We start from the raw sequence: 24,368 nt of genomic DNA, 5'->3' as shown, positions 1-24,368 counted from the left end.
CTCCTCTTGCATCCATTGTTGTTGTTCTGCCTCACTTCCCTAGAGTTTCTCCCACTCAGTGCTCTGGGGATTGGGTGCCTTTGTGTTTGTGGAGGTCACTCGGTTCTGAAGCTTTTGCATATAAAGTGCAGTTCAGTAAGCCAAGTGTGTGTATGTACACTTGTACACTTTATGCCTGACTTGTGTGACTTCTTCCTTGGTTGGGGGTATTCTAGGAGGGATTTTTGGATCATGGAGTTCATTATATGACACAGGTGTCCCCAGTGTAATTAGGCCAATCATGCATTATTTTAATTGAAGCTAATGATACTATAGAGTCCATGTGGTAGTTTTAAGGCCAAGTTGTTTACAGTCCGTGAATTGAGAAGGACATACTGAAAATAATCTGCAGCCGGTTTATGGCTGAAGTTGGCGCTTGACATCACGTTTAGACGATAAAACCCAGTAAATAAATAAACTTGAGTTTGACCCAGCATGTGAACAAATCACTCTTCTTTATGATGACAGAGTTATCAAGTGATCCATAAGGCTTTTTTTTCACTTAGACTTAAGTCATACTGTTGAAAATAACTTTAGACCCTATTTTGAACTTGTGTGCAGCCATTAAAGAAGTGAAGAGAAGTCTAGGACAGAGGTCAATTTGTCAGAGTTAAAAGAACCTTTTATTACCTTCTGTTTGGCGACTTCAGCAATTCACAAAAGCCTCTTTTACTTGTGCACTCATGAAACTTTTCAGGAGCTCTGCTGCTGACAATTTCCAAAGTTGCTTTTCCCTCATGCCTCTCACAGTGTAAAGTGTTCCCTGTCAGATGAGGGGGGATAACTGGCTGGGGGAAGGACAGTTTTTACATTTATGTCAATGCTATGTTTAAACAGATGGTTGTGCAGAAATCGCTGCTGCTGCTCTCATCTTGAAGATTTTCCTTTTTGAACCTCAAATGACTTCATCATCCTGTTACATATGGCTCTTCCAAGTTTGCATTGATCACCTGGTATAAATTAACTCATCCCCCTTGTCTGCTTGTGGGGAATGTCCTTGAATATTTCCTGCTGCATTCTTATGTCCCTCAACCTGACCTCACATGCAACTTTTTCTGGCAGGACACGGTCCATATACAATTGGGGTGACATTTTGTTTTAGCTGGTTGTGTTCATGCATGTAGTCCACCAGACCCCAGTTTTGTGTATCGGTTTTCTCCTGATCCCTTATGAAGGTCAAATAAAAGGCTCACCAGGAGCTCACAATATCAGGAGCCACATAAACATGCAACACAAATAAAGAGATATTTTTATAGCTTCCTATTTTATAGCTTCCTACATAACAAATATTCTGTAGAAGGTAAATAAAATAAAATAAAAAGTCAGGTGTTTGCATGGAAACAGACTCAAAGTAATGTGACTGTAAGCTGTTGCAAAACATGTATTTGACGTGTATTGCAATATTGAAGTTTGACGCATTTACCGTTTATTAACATGGAGGAGGCAGGGTCTAAGACCTATACTGAAGCCAGCCAGTAGGGGGAGCTCTAAATCTTTTGGTTTAACTTTTTGGGAGCTGTCATGTCGTCCATCTTTTCATACAGTCTGTGGTTACAGATGTAATTGTTTTGTGGTTTCATTTGTTGGTGTGTTCACTGAAGAACGCATTAACACTCTCACACTTCTCTTTTCTTTCATTTATGTACAAGAAATAATTTTAAAGGCAACAGTGCAAGTATACACTTTAATTAATCGGTTCTCTCTCTCTCTCTGTCTGTCTTTCCACAGCCGAGCCTCTCCCTCTCATGGACCTGTGTCGGCGTGCAGCCCGCCTGGCGTTGGGTCGGGAGCGTCTGCAGGAGATCGAGAGCCTCCCACTGCCCCAGTCCCTGAAAAATTACCTCCAATACCAGTGACTGACACCAGCATAGCACAATGGAAACACAAGGACTTACACCAGACCACCTGAAAGTCTGGAGAAAGGAATGAGATATGGAAGGTGGAAATAAAGAGCAGGTGCTGAAGAGGAAGAAAGAGAACGAGCACCAAAGCTATACAAAAGATGGATTGATAAAATGATGGAAGAGGAATAGCAGGTCAGAGCATTCAAAATCGGAGCAGGACAGCACCAGCTTTTTTTGATCTCCAGCTGCTTCTTTTTTCAGTTTTTGACTTGAAATAAATTATTGATGATGGTATCCCATCAGTGTCTCACTCACCCTGAAAGAAAACCCATCCTGTGACGGCTTGGAGTGGTTTACAGGTGACAGAGACTGGTGTTAAGACAAATATCGCCACCTAGTGATGAGAATGAACACTGCAGCAAGAAAGCACACTAATCCTTCCATGGAGGCCTTTCTGACACACTGTCAGTGATCATATCAATGCTGTGGGATACTCAAGTGTATACATGGTCTTCACAAACACAGGTTACAGGCTACCACAGTGTTTAGCGCTAGTTTTATTTTGATCTAGTTGACTCAGGCCCAATTTAAAGCTCACATGTCACAGAACAGATGAAAACGTTGTGTGCAGAGTTTCTTCCCTGGCGTTGTGTAGACATTGAATGAGAGAGAAGCCCTTTTCAGAGACAAAATTCATTTTTTCCCGTTATTTAAAATTTGTTCTGTAAAAGTTTGATGTTCAAAATGATTTGGACAATGTCAAGATTTTTTTTGTGAGGAAGGAAGAAGTGAGCCTCAGAAAAAGTGAAAATAGTGATAAGAAGGAAAGTAGATAAGAGAAAAGTGTGCCTGTCATGGATTCTAAAATGTGTTTTGCCTTTTAAGTCTTAATCAATGACCATTGTCATTGTGCAGACAGCTCAGTACCAGTCCTCACTCCTCAATTTCAACATTAGATAAATTATTTTAATAATTTATAATTTAATTTATTTCTAACCTATTAAACACAAATCACAGCTGAATAAAACAACTCCTGTAAGGATTAAATTAGTCGAATCCTTAATGAAAATTAAATTTTCCAAATGAGCACCATTAGATTGCAACCAATTGAAAGGCCAACGGAAAAAGAAATGTATCTTTCTTTAATATGTAATAACGAAAACTGTTTTAACTGCAGCATAAAATGTTTTACCTGTAGGAGCTCACACATCAGAGTATGAAGCTTAATGAGATAATAATTTCTGAGTCATTAATCAGCGAGCAGGAAAACATTGAATCCTTTGTTGTGCATGCTTTAAACTGCTGCAGCCTTCCAGTTACTGTGGTTAGATTGAATTCAAATCTGCATTGTGTGGGAAGTGAAGGAGAAATTATTCCAGATCAGATGTAATAAACTTCGTCAAGACTTTTACAGAACGAGCTGCATGCCTGAAAAGGGCTTTAATAAAGAGACAAACAAGCGGTTTAAAACAGTGACGAGTTTTACAGAGAAGCATTGCTCACACAATATTAAATAATTTATCCTTAAGTCAGTTGGACCAAAGTGTTTCATCGTGTGTGTGTGTGTGTGTGTGTGTGTGTGTGTGTGTGTGTGTGCGTGTGAGCTCTGTATTGTGGCCAGTCACAGTATAACCAGTTCTAACATGATGTTTGCAGTAAGAGGAGCCTCACCTGCTGCTGCTGTAGCACCCTGCTGTAGCTCACTGGTACCAGACATCTGTCTTCTCCCGCACAACTGTCTTAATGACCACAACAAACAAACAAACAAACAAACAAACAGGGCCATAGCAGATTGGACCAGATTCACTTAAAATGTATAAGAGGCTGAAGCAGGATGTTTAAAAATCTGCCCAGACAGATGTGTGTCAGGCTCAGAATTGGAAGCAGATAACCAATGCACATACACACATATCTACAAACACACATACCTTCAAGCACACACACACACGCAGACTCATGCACACACGCACTGTAGACCAATCATGATTTCTTTCTGAAAAAAACGCTTGAGTCACTTTTTTTAAAACTTTTGAGTTTGTATCCTACATAATGATTATTTTAATTTTCATTCTTGTGAGTGTCTGAAGCTGACAGGAGGATGATGATGACAATGATGAGAATGGATGACAAGGATGATGATGTTGATAATTTATCACAAGCTAGTTCTATGTTCATCTTTTAACTGATCATTGATGGTTATATTCAGGTAAATTTAAAACAAAGATGCTGGTGATGAAGGGAGATAAATCAAAAGTTGTTTCTTCAATGCTGCTTTTTATTATATATTATTTTATTATTTCTATTGTTATGAGTATTATTATTATTTGTGATGGTGGTGTTCTAACCTCCTGTTTTTATCATTTAGGATGTGGAGTAAAGGATGGTTCAGAAAAGTCTTAGAATGTACGGACAGATGGTGCAGTTGAGTTGTAATGTGAATAAAAGCCAAGTGAATTTGAAAAAATGTCTCCTTAGTGTCCCTTGTGTTTCTTTTTCTTTCAATCCTGAATTTTTTTAACACTGAACTAATGGTGAAATTTGAGTCCAAACCAGGGCTGGAGCTGGTCTCTCAATGCACAACAGTAAAACTGCTGATTTATTTTCTCCCCTACTTATCAATAAAAAAACACAAATTCTTACTTATTGATCCAAGACAGCCCATAAAAGGATCATAACCCTAACCCTGATCGTAACCCTTACCCTAAACCCTGAACCTAATCATGACCCTAACCCTAACTTTAACCCTAACCCAAACCCTAAACCCTCGTCCTAACCCTAACCCTACTCATAACCCTAACCCTAGCTCTAACCATAACACTAACCCTAAACCCTAACCCTAAACCTAAACCCTATCTCTAACCCTAGCCCTAACCCTTAACCCTAACCCTAATCATAACCCTAACCCTAACCCTAATCAAAACCCTAACCCATACCCTAACCCTAAACCTAAACCCTAACCCTAACCCCTAACCCTAATCATAACCCTAACCCTAATCATAACCCTAACCCTAATCATAACCCTAAACCTAACCCTAACCCTAAACCCTAATCCTAACCCTAACCCTAATCATAACCCTAATCATAATCATAACCCTAACCCTAATCATAACCCTAACCCTAAACCCTAACCCTAATCATAACCCTAACCCAAACCCTAACCCTAACGCTAACCCTAATCATTACCCTAACCCTAATCATAACCCTAACCCCTATCATAACCCTAACCCTAATCATAACCCTAATCCTAACCCTAAATCTAAACCAAAACCCTAACCCTAAAACCTAACCCTCATCATAACCCTAACCCTGATCATAACCCTAATCATAACCCTAACCCTAATCATAACCCTAAACCTAATCATAACCCTAATCCTAACCCTAAACCTAAACCCTAACCCTAACCCTAAACCCTAACCCTCATCATAACCCTAACCCTGATCGTAACCGTAACCCTAACCCTTATAATAACCCTAACCCATCCCTAACCCTAACGCTAAACCCTAATCATAACACTAACCCTAATCATAACCCTAACCCCTATCATAACCCTAACCCTAATCATAACCCTAATCCTAACCCTAAATCTAAACCAAAACCCTAACCCTAAAACCTAACCCTCATCATAACCCTAACCCTGATCATAACCCTAATCATAACCCTAACCCTAATCATAACCCTAAACCTAATCATAACCCTAATCCTAACCCTAAACCTAAACCCTAACCCTAACCCTAAACCCTAACCCTCATCATAACCCTAACCCTGATCGTAACCGTAACCCTAACCCTTATAATAACCCTAACCCAAACCCTAACCCCAAACCCTAATCATAACACTAATCCTAATCATAACCCTGACCCTAACCCGAACTCTAAACCCTAACCCTAACCCTAATCATAACCCTAACCCTAATCATGACCCTAACCCTAATCATAACCCTAACCCTAACTTTAACCCTAACCCAAACCCTAAACTCTCATCCTAACCCTAACCCTACTCATAACCCTAACCCTAGCTCTAACCATAACACTAACCCTAAACCCTAAACCTAAACCCTATCTCTAACCCTAGCCCTATCCCTTAACCCTAACCCTAATCATAACCCTAACCCAAACCCTAACGCTAAACCCTAACCCTAACGCCAACCCTAATCATAACCCTAAACCTAACCCTAACCCTAATCATAACCCTAACCCTAACCCTAATCATAACCATAACCCTAACCCAAACCCTAACCCTAACCCTAAACCCTAACCCTAACCGCTAACCCTAATCATGACCCTAACCTTAATCATAACCCTAACCCTAAACCCTAACTCTAACCCTAACTCTAACCCTAAACCCTAATCCTAACCCTAACCCTAATCATAAACCTAACCCCCGCTCTAACCATAACACTAACCCTGAACCCCTAACCCTAAACCCTATCTCTAACCCTAGCCCTAACCCTTAAACCTAACCCTAATCATAACCCTAACCCTAAACCCTAACCCTAATCATAACCCTAACCCTAAACCCTAACGCTAACCCTAATCACAACCCTAAACCTAATCATAACCCTAATCCTAACCCTAAATCTAAACCAAAACCCTAACACTCATCATAACCCTAACCCTGATCATAACCCTAATCATAACCCTAGCCCTAATCATAATCATAACCCTAACCCTAACCCTAAACCCTAACCCTCATCATAACCCTAACCCTAATCATAACCCTAACCCTAGCCCTCATCATAACCCTAACCCTGATCGTAACCGTAACCCTAACCCTAGCCCTCATCATAACCCTAACCCTGATCGTAACCGTAACCCTAATCATAACCCTAACCCTAAACCCTAACCCTAACCCTCATCATAACCCTAACCCTGATCGTAACCCTAACCCTAATCATAACCCTAACCCTAAACCCTAACCCTAAACCCTAACCCTCATCATAACCCTAACCCTGATCGTAACCGTAACCCTAACCCTAATCATAACCCTAGCCCTAACCCTATTTTTAACCCTAACCCTTGACCCTATCCCTAATCATAACCCTAATCGTACCCTTATGTATATATAAGGATATGACCCTAACCCTAACCCAGAAGTAAAAGTTCACATTTTCATGTTTTATGCCTCTGAGGCAAAATTTTCAGATTTTCAGGTTTTTGTGTGGATCAGACAGAATATAGAGGGCAATGCTTAGAGTCTAAAACAAGTCTTTATTGGTCAATATACAGAAAGCAGTGGGATGACCCCTAAAGAGTGAGAAATCCCAACAGTTTAGTTTACAAAAAGAAAAAGAAACAGATATATAAAATAACTGTCTTGAACATTTTTACAGGGTTTGTTTTTATATGTAAAAGAATCTTTTTCTCTGTAATCTTTCTGAAGCACAATATGACAAAGGTTGACAAGGGAAACAAGGCAGTTGTTTCACAATGATGACATCACAATCACAGGAGGTCAAAGTCCAAAAGAGGGAGGAGGGATTAACAGGAGATGCATCAGTCACTGAAAGTATACAAGCATGACCATTAAGTCAAGTAATTTCTCTGAGTAGAAAATGGAGTGTGAAGAGGGATTTGGAGTTACATTTAGGCTATCTGAATATATGTAGACAAACCAACAAGATCATATTTTGGGCCAGTTTTACCACAGTGTCAAGACTGGAAAAAAAAAACGTTAGTTACAGTTACTAAATAAGCAGGCTTCACATCATGGTTCTGCTCACCCTGTCAAGATTCTGACTTGCACAAGTTGCTCACTATACATTATCCCTTGCATATTGGTTAAACAATACAGCATTTTTACAGTGTAGTTTATACTGTATACATTTTTATACTTGTATTTATCCAAAAGCTGACCTGCCCCATTGAAAAAGTGGACAAAACAGACATTGACGTAGTAAAAAATAATGGATTATGTCCTGTCAGAATATTAAACATCAAACATAAAACATTTCATTTGAAGTTACTGTGAGGAACTTTTAGGTTATGTGGACTTTGGCGCCCCCTGTTACACTGTATGTAGTAAATATTCCCATTTGGAGTGTTTTTTAAATCTGGATTCATTCATATTATGAAGGTTTTTTGTGTTCAGGTTGGTCCAGCCAGTTGTACATTGATAACTAGAATAAAACTACTTCTTTAGCATTACTTGAACATGGATAATAAACCAGCAGATTTCCAAATCCTGATTATTCTCATCCATATTATGTTGCTGTATAAATCTTCACCTGTCTTAAATGTACTTGTCAAAAGTAGCAGTAATTAAGGATGAGTATTTGTTAATTTATCTTACTACATAAAAGTCCTTGTAACTTTCACTGGAACTTTTTCTGAGTTAAACATAACTGACCAAGTCTACTCATATGCTATGTCATAAGTCAAGTCTTAATCAATCAAGAACTCAAAGCAGATAATTCTTCCATAGACAAGAATCAGACCGCTTTATGCTCCTGTCTGAAGTCCGACTGTTAAATGATTGTACTGTCAGTTTCAATATCTGTCAAACTAGGATGTAAAAAAAATGACAATACTGAGTTTCTTTATGTGCAGTGTAGGTTTCAATGTATTTTTTTTAATGAACCACACTAGACACTAAAATAAGGCTATCTCTGCCTGTGCTGCATGTCTGACCTTTGTTTTTTTTCAAACAGATCCATCCTTCAAAAATGGGTCAAATTTCTTCAAAACAGTCATTGCTAGAGTAACTTGAGTTGAGTAGAGTGCTCATATGGAAGAGGATTAGGGCAACTGAAGAAAAAAAAAAAGTTTAAGGTCAATTTAAAAAAGTATATATATTACTCTGAGAAAAAGTCTGAATTGACTTTTTTCTCAGTATTCTGACTTTTTTCTCAGACTAATAATTAAAAAAAAAATTATGACCTTACATTTTTTTTTCAGTGGCCCTAATCCTCTTACATAAGCTCCCATTACTATGTTAAGAAAAAAAATAAGTTTTATGGGTATCATACAGTAATTATTTCATCTGCTGATTAAAAAATATCCTGCAACACCAAAGGCTACAATTGGCCACAGTTCGGATTAATGTGCTACACAGACAGATGCAAAGAAAAATAGCAGAATATTTTGTTTCCAAAAGTATTTTAACTGCAATCCTCTTTTTTCATTAGCACATTAGCTGACGAAGCAGTGATAATACTTCTGAGAAAACCAAGATAGATAACATTGGACTGTTAATATTTCTGCATTGTACATAAATCGGGACTACAGAGGAAAGTGTATGGCAAGAAAAATAGATACATATAAATGTATCCATTTTTAATCAGTCTCTTCGTTGCCCAGACCACAGAACTGTGATATAGCTGAAGAAACATAATATGAGAAAGATAACCACAGAGGAGACACACTGGATGACAGTTTTGTTACACCTACTATTTAGGCCAAATAAATAGTATATGGACACATTGACTGACGGTCATGTACATGAATGCTAAATCTGTTAAGTACCCCTCATATTGCTGATCATCTCTTTAGAATAAATGAACAATACAAAAGTAATCTGAGGACATATGTAACTTTTAAAAAATAAATGCTGGGATAAAAAACCCACATCATTTTAGTGTAAATATGAGAGACACTGAGAATTGGAATTCAATTTTACCAACAAACTTCTGGCCAGTTGAGCACAACAAAATAAACTGTGCTTGTTTGATATCCTCTATATATTTTGATTCACTGACTGTGATGTGAAGTATAATGGACATACAGACAACATGTTTTCCAGCACAGAGGGACTACAGATAAGTCTGTAGTTCCAAGTTTGTCCATCAGAGGGAGACATTTAACTAAAAATGACAAAGGGGAAGATTCAGCGTGTGGTTTTTTTTTTCCAGCAAATGATTGTAGATATATTTCTGAGAATTTTTAGTGTTTTTATGTACTTGTGTTGAGCTTGTTAAGGTGTCTGAAGGTGTGTGTTTGTGTGTGAGTGTGTTTAATAGAGAAAGACAGAGAGAGAGGGAGATAAACATGTAAAGAGTGTTTGTATGAGCAGGTTTTTGTTAATGTGTGTGCTTATGTGGTCAATATGTCATGGAGGAACTGTCCCACTCTGTTTTTCCCTTCTTCCTCTCTTTCACCTCCTCTTCTTCTTCTTCCACTTCATCTTCATCGCTGTTGTCTGACTCAGCACTTGTAATTTCTTCCACTTGTTTCTCTTCCTTTTCTTCCCCCTCCTCGCGTTCTTCTTCTTTCACATCTTCATCCAGTGCCTGAGCTCCTTGTATGTTCTAAAAAAATATATATAAAAGACACCAAGGGTATTCAATCCAGTTTCTACAAGCAAAAAATAAAACCAGGTCATTTCTAAAACTCTCATTCCTTTGCCCTTCTTGTTTTCTTACTCTGGAGACATAAAAAAACAACAACACTAAAATAAGATATCATCAAACCTCCATGGGATTGACAGTGATGGTGAGTGCAGAGTTGTCCCAGTCTTCCTCTGGGTCTTTGACGCTATCCTCATCTTCTCTGGATCCCTCTTGATGTGTGGCATGGATCCTGTAAACTCCAATTACTACAATCACCACCAGGGCAGCGATACACACCACAATAACTACTGTGGCTGCTGGAGGTGCTGGTCCTTGGCAAGAGGAAGACAGAGAGGCAAATAAAGGTTTATTTTATTATATAAGTTTTGTTCTCCTATTCCCCGACCTTGTGAGATCCAGACTTGGGAATAAACATGTACCTAAATCTGAGGGTCAGCTTGTGCAGAGATGGTGTTGATTCTACCTGAAACTCTACATGTAGATTGATATGATATAACTTCTTGCATCAACTCTGTATAACCTAAAATAAACTTTAAAAAATACAATCCCAACATGTCAGTTTTATTTGCTGTGTGGGCATCCATATCCTGTGGCTCACCGCTAAATGCCGCAAGCAGTTGTGATAGGGCTAGCAGAAAAAAACCTCCTTGAGCAGAAATGGATAAAGACACCTATTTTGAATGGAAAGTTCATCTTCAAAGTCCTGTCAGATGGTTCTCTCCACAAGACCAAAGTTAGTTGTATACTATTGATGTTTCTACCAGAGTATGTCGCAAATTCCACCTGCTAGCTGAGCTCACAGCTGATGCGCCGACATGCAGGGCTCACAGCTGATCTCTCATGTATGTCTGTTACAAACTATACAGTATGGACTTATTTTCCCAAGTGAGTTGAGACACAATCACATTGTGTGAGATCATTTTCTTTACATGTAAGAGATCTAGGGAATGATCTTTGAGAAACTGAAAATTTAACTGACCAGTGTAAGTTACTTGTTGTACAGTGTGTGTGTTGTTGTGATGTGTGAGCTCCATAGTTTTATGTTGAGCTGCTAAAAATAAAACGTGATGTTTAGAAAACCTTTACAGGTTTAAAGTTGTACACTACATTGTGTTAGAATTACTTTGACTGTTAATGTTACCCTCTGGTTGATATGCCTGTCAGTAGTTGTTTGTTGAGCTTGAGTTTGCTACGCTATGCTTTTAGTTTATTTTGGAGCATTCTGTACCTTTGAAGTTATTCTGGAGATTTTTCTGGACAGTGTTTGTCATTGTTTTGGATTGTTACATTAATAATAATCTTACATTTGCAAAAAGCAAGTACATTTGGACACTCCCATATTGTTTTAGAAACTTGGAAAACATCCCTTTAAGTTACTTTACCATGAAGCAGGTCAGTAAGATAGGAGGGGGCCAGGTTATGGAGGGCTTTGTAAGTCAGGAGAAGGAGTTTGAACTGAATGCGTTGGCGGACAGGGAACCAGGGTTGATGTGGTTGCGGGAATGAGAGTGAGTGAGTAGACGGTCAGTGGAGGTCTGAATATACTGTAGTGTAGACTTAAGATGATGAACCATATAGTATGCTTTTATAGTAGTCTATTCTGGATGTGATGAATGCATGGATCAGGGTTTCAGCTGCAGAGAAGGAGATAAGTGGGCGGAGCCGAGCTATCTTTTGTAGGGAGAAGAATGCAGTTCTGGTGATGCGGTTGATATTCTGTTCAAAAGTGAGGTCGTTCACTAAAATGACGCAGGTTTTGGTGAGGGATTTGGGGCTGCTGCTGCTGATGATGTCCAATTTGTCACAGTTTAGCTGAAGAAAGTTGTTTTGCATCCAGGTTCTTATTCCAGTGAGGCAGTCGGTCAGTGTGGTGAGGGTTGCAGAAGTGATGGATTTGGTAGAGATGTAAATTTTGGACGTTGTGGGCTTAGCAGTGAAAATGAAGACCTAGTTTGCATATAAAATTATTGATTGGGAGCATGTAGAGAATGAATAGTAGAGGACTAAGTACTGAACCCTGGGGGGACGCCTTGTGACAGAGGGTTAGGGAAGGTGAAGATGCTGATTTGAAACAGGAGACAAAGGCATACACAACTAGACAATAGTTATAACCACCTGTTGTTCTTAGGAAGTAAAATCTGAGTCAAAAAAATATGCAGAAAGAGCAGTACAAAGGGTATAAGCCTAACCTGTATAAAGAAAAAAATATAGGTTTAAGGACTATGAATGGACTGTGAATATTCATTTTTAAGACCCACCAGTAAAAATGCCAGTCTGCCCTTTCTTTAGAACACCACATTTTGACCAAAAGGACACCTTTTTATCACATTTGAGGCTTACCTGACATGTGTGAGTTGAGAGTGTGGATCATGAGAGGGTGATGGACTGGTCTCAGGTACTGAGGCTGAGCAGCCATATGGTTGATATGTTCCACAGGTGCTGAGTGGTGGAGAACACTGACCTACAGAGGTAAATAAAACACAGGATTATCCTTCTCAGAAAGAAGGTCGAACAAAATTTGTTCAGAAACCAACATGAATTAAAAAATAATAAGAAAATGAAGACTATTATATATGAACATTGAAAAAAGAAAAAGAAAAAGACTAAGACTAAGACAAGTTAATAGATAAAGAGGAAGAAAAGGATTAGGAAAAAGACTTCTGATTGATGGCAAGGACTAGGTAAGCATCCCAGGATGTAAAGACAAAAACAAAGATTAAAGAAGAATGTAAATATGGCATTTAGAAGACATCAACTGGACCTCTAAATTGAACTCATTGCTGGTGTAACGTCCATTAAGTTCAGAGCAGGTGAGTCTGAATCTTCTCTCGCTCAAGGTGGCGGGTCGCCAGTTCCTGTAGCGCAGCTGTCTGAGTGCCTGCTCATAGTGGGCCATGGAGTCCACACCTGGTAACACACATAAAAAATAACATGGTACACTACTACAACTCAGCGGTTCCAGTGATGGAATTCGACAGGAGTGTATTTTGGAGACCTTTTCAGCCAATTGCATGGAATCACGTAGATACAGACATGGCCCTACCTACCTCCAGATACCACTGAATAGTCTCTGAATGACTTTGTCTGAAAAATAAATATATTATGAACATCTCTGAATTCATGTTCTGGTCAATTTGAAGGGTTTGATGCTCAAAATTTCCTTGGAAGACATCCTAACTTTCCCAGTACAAAAATACACAGTGTATGTATCCCTACCAATACTGGAGTGCAGCATACATCCCTGTTTCTAGCTGTCTCACTATAAGGACAACAGACGATCATCTTACTGCTGTATAGTAGGTAAGAACTGTAAGGACGTTCTTTAAAATCATACAGTGTAATAGTTAATGCATTTCCTCACACCACAGTGCATTAATGAAACACAACATCCATCGTATCAGACTGTTGGCTGCACCTACCATATATTGATATACCAGAGGTGGAGTTAGTGGCATCCAGGTGTTTTCCCAGCAAAGCACTGTGATTAATCTCCAGACTCTCTCTCTCAGGATTCAACTCTTCCCCAATCACCAGCACGTCGCAGTAGTCCAGGTTATGCATCACCTCTATCACACCTGGTCTGCGAGCTGCAGGGAACACATTTTTATATGTGAATATAGATTTTAATTTCTAAATAACAACTTGTGCAAAATAGAAAAAAGTTGGTAAAAAAAAACATCCACTTTAGAATATGTTCATAACCTAAAAGGGAATTTAAAAAACATGTTTTCTTTGACATTAAAATCACAAGGCTGGAATGACAGGAGAGCATGTCAACAACACAACCAGTCCCGCCACTCACAGCCAAAGCTGTCTCCTTTCATCACTGTGCTGGTGATATGAAGCTCCTTGAAAGGAGCCACACCCAGCGGGCCCCGCAAGTCACCAGCAGGCCTGACGAGCCGATTAGATCCCATAATGGTGATTCTTGGTTCACTGGGTGGAAGGACCATGACTACTGACTTGATGTCAGGAATGGAGAGACACGTGTCCTCTCCAAAGCACCTAACATACACAGACAGACACACAAAAACACACAAACAGACAAAGACACACACACAGAGAAGATAAAGAAAGGTTATGGGATAGTGATACTGCTTCACTGCTGAATTGTCTTGAACTATTTGTATTGGTGTTGTTTGGATTTTTATATTAGTGGTGTATTCCATACACAAATAATGATCATAGGATGTAAAAAAATACAAAAACACAGAACTTTTTTTTAGAAAAGCAGCTTTTCAATATTCTGAATGGGGAATCATGTTGTTATAACACTATACAGGATGAAAGAACAATATGAAGAGACAGAATGTTTCTCCTGAGACTGAGAGTTGTGCCTCTAAGAATGAAATACTATATTTATAATAAAAAGATGGTGTTTAAGCCAAGGTTTCATGAGAAACATCTGTTTTTCTCTTAGAAGTTAAACACTACAAAACTAATGTGACACTGGGAATGCATGATTAAGTTTTCATTGATATTATTGACAGCAGCTAGGCAACATCAGCTGAAGAAAAAACACAATCTTAAGTAAGATTTTGATTAAAATGTTGCAAAATCTGGCAGGAAAGTATGTGTTATTATCTGTATACAAGAGACTTTTTAGCTGCATGATGCGTGATGCATGCATTTGTATGTCTAATCTTTTCCCAGAACAAGATGATCGTCAGTACATCCTCTAAAGTTTCTAGAAGAAACATACTGACTGTAAACTTTTTATTACCTTTATTACCCCTTCATCAGCATATATTTGAAAATGTTACAGATACATGCTAATTCAAACAGTTACAGACTATAAAACTTTAATGCTTGTGGATTCCGTAAATGTATCTTACTAGTTTCTTGTGTTAAAACTAAATTACGTGACCAAGATTCCAAATTGGGACTTAAAAAAAACATAAATTCCATGTTGTGTAAAGGTAAGAAGTTGGATGCTGGAGACACAGCGTGAGCAGAGTTAAGTGCTGTAGAGAGAACACCCCCCCTTTATTTATTTATTTATTTATTTATTATTGTTGTTATTAATTTTGCTAACTGTTGAACTGTATGTACTTATACTTATGTATGTTCTGTGTCTACTTGTATTGTTTACTGGTATCTAAAATAAGACGGTCGCTAATGGACAACTACCTTAGGAAGCTGGGAGGGTGAGGGTTGGCAGGGTAACAGGGATTTATTTTCTTTACATCTTTTTGTACTGTCTGCAAAAATCTAATAAAAAGATATGGGGAAAAAAAAAGGTAACAAGTTGATCTCAAGAAAAGTTCCTCAACCATAGAAAAATGACTCCTTGTATTCAAAATTGTTTTTGTTTTGAAAGTTTGTGCCAAAAGCGACGTTCTTGTTCTTAGCCATGTGAATATTTTTTAATGAAAAAGTTATTTAATGGACCCTGAAATTACTTGATTTTTTACTTTGGTGATCACATTATTTTGAGGCGTTAAACTTAAATAGTAAGTATCTTTGGTGAAACTTCAAAACAATTGCTTGTAGTTTTTATTAATATTTCATCCTCTGCTGTGTCCAACAGTAAAAAATACTCATCTTATTTGCACTTCAATATGTTAACATTTTTCTTTAATTAACATTTGAGAGTCAGATAAGTGTGGAATAAACCTAATAAATAGTCACACAACAATTATATTATATCAAAACCCTGCTCTGTTTAGTAAAAAGAAAGATTTATAAAGTCAAGCATCATTTCAAAGTTTGAAGAGAGAGAGAGCGAAAAGCTCTGACCTTTGTTTTCACTCTACAACACCAAAGTAAAAATAATCCTTTCGAAAAAAGTGAAACATTCTCAAGAAAGATGTAAGAGTAACCCAGGCTTGTTTAAAACGCACTGATCCTGTGAGAACTGAAGTGGCAATAATCACTGAACTCCTCTTCTACTATCAGGTGTTTTATGAAAACACCATCCCTATAAGAAAAATGTTGAAAAAAATCAACAATGCATTAATGGACTAAGTATTATCTGTTTTTGGCTGCACAGGCAGCAGATTGAACTAATCTGCTGAGTGTAAAGGCGGATCTATCTGTCCTTATCTGGAGGGGAGCAGTGAAGTGTTGTTCAGAGTCAGACAGCCTCCTCGAGTTTGCTTCACTTTATCGACCCGCACACGTCTAAGCTGATCTGACCTGCCTGCTCGACAAATGAACACACTCAGGCTGAGTGTAGAGACTGGAACAGACACACAGTATAAGCAGTGAAGCACACATGGAGCGTTACTGAAGGAACACAAACTCACATATAGACAAAGAAAGTTATACATAGAGGACAAAATACTTTAAGAATGAGGAGAAGAAGGCAGATGGAAACAAAGTTATATTTTTCTGTTCATGCACTTTCATGCAGTTATACCAGTAGGAGCATGTTAGTCTATCATTACATTCTCATATTTCTTGTGTGTTCATTTGGCAATTTGCCTGAAGGTGGTATTAGAGGAAATATCAGTGGGGTGACTAGTGAGATTAGCATTAATGCTTTGAATATCCACAATAATTATCAAGGAAATCAAGATGTTTTCAGGGTGCTTTTTTTTGGATCAAAGTGTTTGTAATTAAATAAATTAGCGGCTCTGAAGATATTCTGCTGTGGACAAACGTTGGAGAAAAAGACTTTGACTCTTTGGGAGCTGTAGTAATCAGGGGAAGTGGACAAAGTCTATAGAAAATGATTCTATCCAGAAAAGCATACAGAGGAAAATTAGATGAAACAGTGAAACAGAGAGAAAAACAAAAACAAACAAAACTAAAGCAAGGACAAGTAGACACTAGCAAGATGGTTATTCCACTTAACAGAAGGCCTGATGTCCTTCACAGCCAGCTGGTCTGTTTAGTACTTTTATACTTTTACATCACTTATCTATCTTTAGATATCTCACAGGGCATTTTGAAACTTAAAGACAAAGACACATACATTGGATCTGAAAGAGGTTTCCTTTACGGTTTTAAACACATATACTGTTGGTAGCTTATATGACCATTCACTTAATGTGACTGGTTTATGTATTATAAATGCATTATTGTACATCAATGCTCAAGGGCGAAATAAGCAGATCACCTCACCTCAAACTTTCAACAAATACCTGCTGAGTTTGTGTTTCTCGAGAGATCACTGGTAACATGTTTGTCATGAGAAATTTATCATGAAAAAAAACTTGCATTTAAATGCAAGTGTTCGATACCAAATTACATTTTCATAAAACATGATGCGTGTTTGTATACAACATTTTTTTAAATAAAGAGAATGACATATAACTTAACATGTATGCTTGAAACATTTTAAGTGAGAGCCATTGTAAGACTACAGATGTGTTTCAATTTTGTAAGTCAAGCTATGGAACAGCCTTAGTGATGTGTTTCAATTTTGGAGCTCTCTGTGGAGTTTAAAAAAAGCCCTGACATTTAAACTAATTAATTAATATAAACAAAAAATGACTAAGAATTTCGGAATAAAATTTAGAGTAAATCTGTATTTCTTATGTTCTTTTTTTGTTCTGCTGATGATCTGGGTTATATTATGTTGATATATTATGGATTACATAGGATCGACAAAAACAAGTCTTATTCCTTTCCGGTCATTGATTGTGTGAATTTTGTTTTCTGACCACTTTACACATGAAAACAAATATATTTTGCAAGTTGAAGAATAGACACACAAATTGTTGACTTTTGTTCTCCTTTAATTTTTGCAGTATAAGTATTTTGAAAAATACTTATACCAAATTGACCTGAATATAAGATGGGTTATTTTCCCCATGAAATACAACTGAAAAACATGTGATTATCTCTTGGTCTAGTAATTCAATGTCAATTTTTATTACAATAGTCAGCGCCACTTATCAATAAAGCCAGGGTACGCATCGCGACTGAGGCCAGCGATCACTTACTGCTCTGGAACAGGGGGAATGAAAGATGGAGAAACATGGTGAACCAAGGAGTACAAAAGTAGATTAACCAAAAACGGCTGTAAGGATATGATGCTTGTTATTATTATTATTATTATTATTATTATTATTATTATTATTATTGTTATTATTATTATTATTGTTATTATTATAATTTATTTATTTATTTTATTTTTAAGTTATAATAAGTTTATGAAGTAGTTATTATTACACACAAGGTCACATTTAATACATTCATTGCACTGTTTCCTTCCTTCCCGTGTACGAGTACCTCTGGAAAAAAACTACTTTTTTCAGCATAGCTTTGATAAGCAAAACAAAGAGAGACAAACAAACAAACAAAAAAAGCTACAAACTAATGACCACAAACATTATGAAGCAGCTGATTTATACTTTAAAATGAAAACTAGCTGGAAATAAACATTTTCTGCTATTTTCAACAGCTAAACAATACAAGCAATGGCTGAAGTCCAGTTCAATAATATGTCCTTTGCTACTCCTGTATTTTTCTTTAATTTGGATGAAACAATCAATAGTATGTTTTTGTCAGAGAAGGTGAAAGTCTATTCTATTTAATATTGTATCTATGTTAGAGAAGAGAAGTGTCATGGAAACAAAGTGCTTATTTTGGTTGCTGCTCACTTGATTGGCTGGTTCATCTCAAGAAAAAATTTCAAAATCTCTGTATGTTCTCAAAATATATTAGAAAAAAGGAAATCTGAGAAGCGTGAAAATGAGTGTGTAAAACCAGCAACAATCAGGTGAAAGTGTTCTTACTGCACTGAGGTGGTAATATGCAGACGTCTGAGTCCCGCTGTGGGGAACTGACGAGAGTTGATGTAGGACACTTTGGTCATGGCCGTGTTGATGCTGTCCAAATCCTCTCCCTCCACCACAAGTACAGACTGAGCCGGGTTAAAGTGGAACTGGACACAAAACAAAGAGTGGTTGTCTATGTCAGAAAGTCTAGAGCTCTCAGTACAAACTAAGGTTAAGTTGTTACTCAATGACATAATTTGTGTCACAGCTTGATATATAAAAATACAGATCATTTATTTTATTCCAAACTGGCAAATTATGAGGAAATGTGTGCATAAACTAGGTGTCATTGCACTTTCTTTGGTTTAATAGTACATGCGTTCTGGTATAATATGGTATTTTTAAAGTAACAACGCAGGGTTTAGTGCCTTTTTGCTTTTTATTGTAGTTAGTATTTTCTGTACTACCAACCATCGACTGAAAGTCTGTGTGTGCATGTTGTGTCAAGAAGCACTGTCACTGTTTTTGTGCCTCACGCACCTTGATGTCCTTCGCAAGGCTTTCAAGGGAGTTGATATCCAGGCCTTCTTTGCACGCCTGCAAACAGGAGATAACCTTCTGGGTTTCAATACGGCCCGGTCGGATTGTCAGACCTGACAGGCTGCCATGGAAATACTGAGTGAACCTCGGGGTTGTGACCTCACCACCTAAAGAGAGAGAAGAGGAAAGACTCAGTGTGGAGAAGAGAGATATGAGAGAGATCTATTCATACCTGCATGATTGTCTGCTGGGCTTCTACCTGAGCAGTCTAGCTGTTTTTATTGCCTTTTATGACCTCTTCCCTGCCTTTTGAACCCCTGCTCTGAAACCTGATCCCCCTTTTTTGATGTGTTTCATCTCCCCTGAATGGCTGGTTTTGACTTTTGCCTGTTTTCAACCTCAAGTAAACTAGAACATTGTAATTTCCCAGCTTGGTCTAAGATTTGTGCCTGAGAGTTCTAACCTGTTTTCACAGAACCTTTGCAGGGGAAAAGACACAACACCATGTATTATGAATGTTTCTAAGGGAAAACCAGACACAGTTAGCTGAAAATAACATCAGAGAATCTGCTTCACAAAAAGCTTACAAGACCCAGCAGATGGCTAGCAATGCAGAATTTAGAGGTTATTTTACCATGATCACAACAGAGGGAAGAGAATAAGCATCCAAACAACTCTGAACATCAGTTTAGACTGGAAAGTTACACGACTGAATCTCATTGACATTGTGTTTGCGCAATGTCTCACAGCGTTTTGTACCTACGCATTTGCAGAGACAACATGCTCTCCATGGAGGAAAAAAGCATGTTTTAAATAAGGCAGCAGCAAGCACTAACTGTGCAATATCACTGAATAAAGACAAAAAACTACCTCAGAATAAGAGCCATAACACTAAAATGAGTGACACTATATTACATGTTACACTTCAACACCTGGCACCACTGCAGCTATTTTGATGCTTCCTGCAGCTTTGCTTGTTAGATTTGATGTATGAGCTTTACAACTGTAACACATGCTTGACCTGAAAAACTCTGCAGCTGCCACAGAAAACAGGAAAAAAACATTTTCAGGCTAAATAAATTGTACTCCTAGAGCAAGGCAATAACTTTGTACCACTTATGAGTGTGTTGATGTGCAATGTATAACAGCATAGCAGTCTACAAGATCAGCTCACAACTAAAAACATTTTTCTTCAGTCTGGCTTTTAGGTAGGGTTTAACAAAAAAAAAAAGTGTTTTTTTTATTACTTACCTTTTACTGTAATATTGATTTAAATGCTGCTTTATTTTAGTAATTTGAACTGTTATCTTATTCTATTTCTATTTATCTATTCATTAAATTATTTATTTTATTTATCTATTCAGTTTTTATTGATATTTTTAGTCTTAGTTTTATTTTAAACTCTTACCCTTACCTTTTTAAAAACTATTTTAACTGTTAGTATGCTTTAACCTATTTTAATAACACATATTTTATTGTTGGTGTGCATTAGTCTCTATTTTAGTCTCTATTTTATTCTCTTTTTATTTTTATTTTTATTAGTACTATTTTTATTATTATCATTATCATTATTTTCCCCTAATGTTTCTTACCATTGTTTTACTTCTGCTTCTTTCTTGTTTTTCAATCGCTGTAAAGCACTTTGGGTTGCATTTGATTTGTATGAAAGGTGCTATATAAATAAAGCTCGATTGATGATTGATTGAAGATCAGCTCCATCACAAATTCAGTCAAGCCCAATCCATGAGAACCAATCCTGAGCTGCAGTTTAACCACTTCTGATAAAAAAAGTATTTTTTTTCTTCACCCAATTAGACAAGCTATATCCAGTGTGAGTCTCAAGGTCAGCTAATATTTACTCAAAGTCCAGTAAAGGATGGGATCCAAGTGAATCTCAACCATTCAAACAGTTTTTGGAAATGATGTTTAATTAATTGTTTATTTTGTCACACTTATTTGATTTTCCAAGGGATAATTTACAATAATATTAATACATGTCAATATATTCTGTATGGTATCTGAATTTGGTATTATCCAATTTTCAGCTATGGCAGGCCATTTTGATTTATGACACTAAAGGGCCACTAGTTTGTTAATAACTAAAAATTATGAGATGAGGAAGGTGGACACTGCATGCGCATAACCAGCAGAGCAATTTTGGCTCTTGTTACACAACACATTTGGACCACTTCCATAAGGTTCTGGTTGCACTGCTTTGCTGGCTCTTGTGCTGTCATGGCTTGCAAACTGTTGGCTTATTATTTATGGAACTTATTTATTTTCAACTATATTATCTGTACCTCTTTACTTGATTGTTTTATGTTTACTGCCTTGTGTTGTTTAGCTTTTTATGTTAATTGAAGTTGCACTGAGTTGTATGTTCCTTTTGCTTTATTGCCCAAGACAAATGTTCATTTAGGGACATCAAAGTATATCTTGTCTTGTCTGGTCTCTCAAATGTATGGGGGACCAGGAGGTCAGGGAGTCAATATAACCTTAATTTATTTTAATTTTAATTTGGGGAGTCATCTTGGAAGAGAGATTAGAGAATTACACGTGTCACCGAGCAGTGAGTGGTCTTAGAACCTAGAATGCCTGCTTTGAGAACAACAGCCTTTGTACATCGAACTGCTAAGCCAAACCAAAGTCCACTGTATCACCTTAGGTTTCTGAACTCTTTTAAATTGGCCGCATAGATGACTCTATTTGGAAGTTCATCCATTCTCACAATCATCATCAGACTAGGTGACAGTGTAAAGTTCAACAAAACTTATCTCAAGAAACAAAACAGATGGATACTTTTGTCATCCCAATTTTAGTAATCCTAATCTAAAATCCTAACCGATGCAGTCTTGCTATAACTTAATTGAGAATATTTCTTATTAAGATTAAAGCCAGAGCTGCTGCAACACGCTGAAAAAGTAGTGTACTGGTTTGTCATTAACTGACTACTATTGTGTCTTGCCTGCTATATTAAATAATACAGAACACTGTATATCACATGCCTATGAGTGGATGTGGCAGGGTCAAAAAAGATATTCAACACCTCTGTTTTTTCCTTTAGTGCTTGCTTTTATCAGGATAAAATAGAAGATGCCGTTGAAAAGCTATTAATGGACTGTTGAGACTAAAGCTGTTTCCGAAATCGCCTACTATACTAGCAGTACGTACTGATATGTCCAAAATTCAGTATGTAGTAAGTAGTATGTGAACAATAGCAAAATCTGCAGTATGCCAAAACTCCCCGGATGTCTACTGAAATTTCTCAGTGTGCATCGGACCAGTCTTCCTCGCGTACTGTTTCCCATAATGCACAGCGCTCGTTCTGCTTTTTCTTTTTCCTCATTTTTTGACGGGAGGAAATCCGTTTTTGGGTGCTGTGAAAGTTATCAAATTACATATAAACCACTTCCTAACTTTTTAAATCATAAGTGATGCTAAATAAGCATTTTATTTATCGGCTTCGCCGTTGTTTACTCCCGCTTTCCGAAACCGGAAATCCAGCGAAGTCTGGCTCAGCATGCTGCATGACAGATCGGACAGAACAGTCATACTACATACTAAATTCAAACGCAGTATGTAGTAGGCAATACCTACTGCCTACTACATTAGTAAGTAGTATGTAGCAGGCCGTTTCGGAAACAGCCTAATTCTGTGCTAAGATCATTGCAGCTGTCTGGTGTCGAAGTTGCACACATACATACTTAAATATGATTGGAAAGCTCTTTGGTTTATATAAAGAATAAAAAAAATGATGTGTCAAGAGAGGCTGTGTACAAAGAACAAATAACATCAGTCTTATGAGTTTGTTTTATTGTCTTTCTTCCTGTTTGCCCATGCTTTAAAAACAAACATGGTAAACAATATGTTTCTGTGATGAAAGAAGCTGCAAGAAGGAGTACGGTGAGAAATTTTCCAAATCAATGCCATTTAACTTTCCTTTCTCTTTAAACGTAGAAATACTCTTCCCCATTTTGCCCTCTAGTCTCTGTCTGCATCTCTTTGACTAAAACATTGTAGAAAGCTTTTCATCAAGACAAATTCTTTGTGATTCAGTGGCAAAGTGCAACATGATATTTTTAGATTATCGGGTAGACGTGTATATGTGTTTTTTATAGATTCATTAAAAACAGAAAGGAATAAAAGTGCAAAAGAAGAGGTCACATGATCTCTTCAGATCATTCATTAAGAAATAAGTAAACAGGAAGCAAACAAAAATGTTACAATTTTAGCAGGGCTTTTGGAAATCAAATGTTATCCTCCTCTCTCATTTGAATGTGTACTAAAATAATGATTATGGATATCATTTTTCTTCTGCTTTAGAAAAATATCAAACTTACTGATGGTGTTGACTAACACCTTTCATTATGAAAAAAAACACCCTCAGGCTCTTTCAGCCTACTCTGTGTGTAGCTTGTTAAGTATTTGTGTACTGTGCTGTGAGAGTAGCTTCGAAATTTTACACCCACTTTACTGTTGTACGTAAAAAACAAAAAAAAGGGAAAAACACACATTACCCATCAAAAATCAAGAATGGCTTTTTGCTGGAGAAAACTGCTAAAAAAAAAAACAATCCCATAACTTTGAATGGCGGCAACACACGTCTTCTTTTTCTGCGCTGAGGGCGGTGAAAGTACAGTCTGAATGTCTTTCATCCCCCATGTCTCATCATTATGTTGTTGACTGTGGTGAAAAGGGGGGAAGGAGAAATGAGAAGCTGAAAGGCAATCTTGCTCACTAATGGCCTGCAAAGTTATCAGTTGCAGCTTAGTGAAGCTTAAAGCGGCTTCATTGGGATGTAATAGCTGGCAAACTTGTCCTCCATTCACTCTCACTAATCCCTCCTTCAGGGCTTTCTTTCACAATCACAGATTCATGGAAAGAGGCAGAAAGAGAGGGTTGTATGAAGCAAAGGAAGGAAATGATGACGACAAAAAGACATTTTTAGGCATAGGATGAAAGGAAATTTCAACGGGTACCACAATGTCCCCA

At 37.4% G+C, this 24,368-nt stretch overlaps 2 protein-coding genes across 5 annotated transcripts in view; one reads left to right on the top strand and one right to left on the bottom strand.

Moving 5' to 3' along the window:
- LOC117827342 (SPRY domain-containing SOCS box protein 4-like) overlaps positions 1-3,662 on the top strand; it is an 89,909-nt gene extending 86,247 nt beyond the window's left edge. For all 3 annotated transcript variants that reach the window (XM_034703899.1, XM_034703900.1, XM_034703901.1), the window contains one exon: positions 1,768-3,662. In XM_034703899.1, the coding sequence (XP_034559790.1) occupies positions 1,768-1,895 (128 nt within the window). In that variant the 3' untranslated portion in view covers positions 1,896-3,662. The remainder of the gene's footprint in view (positions 1-1,767) is intronic.
- A 3,408-nt stretch (positions 3,663-7,070) lies between these two features.
- clstn2 (calsyntenin 2) overlaps positions 7,071-24,368 on the bottom strand; it is a 209,173-nt gene continuing 191,875 nt past the window's right edge. For both annotated transcript variants that reach the window (XM_034703752.1, XM_034703753.1), the window contains 8 exons: positions 19,377-19,543; positions 18,855-19,003; positions 13,970-14,172; positions 13,587-13,754; positions 12,929-13,074; positions 12,508-12,628; positions 10,288-10,478; positions 7,071-10,125 (listed from right to left, as the gene is read on the bottom strand). In XM_034703752.1, coding sequence (XP_034559643.1) covers positions 9,919-10,125; positions 10,288-10,478; positions 12,508-12,628; positions 12,929-13,074; positions 13,587-13,754; positions 13,970-14,172; positions 18,855-19,003; positions 19,377-19,543 — 1,352 coding nt within the window. In that variant the 3' untranslated portion in view covers positions 7,071-9,918. The remainder of the gene's footprint in view (positions 10,126-10,287; positions 10,479-12,507; positions 12,629-12,928; positions 13,075-13,586; positions 13,755-13,969; positions 14,173-18,854; positions 19,004-19,376; positions 19,544-24,368) is intronic.

This window comes from Notolabrus celidotus, chromosome 15 (assembly GCF_009762535.1).
Source record: "Notolabrus celidotus isolate fNotCel1 chromosome 15, fNotCel1.pri, whole genome shotgun sequence".
In the NCBI taxonomy this organism is placed as follows: Eukaryota; Metazoa; Chordata; class Actinopteri; order Labriformes; family Labridae; genus Notolabrus; species Notolabrus celidotus.
Note: the sequence above shows the minus strand (reverse complement) of the source record. Positions and strands in the feature narration are given on the sequence as shown.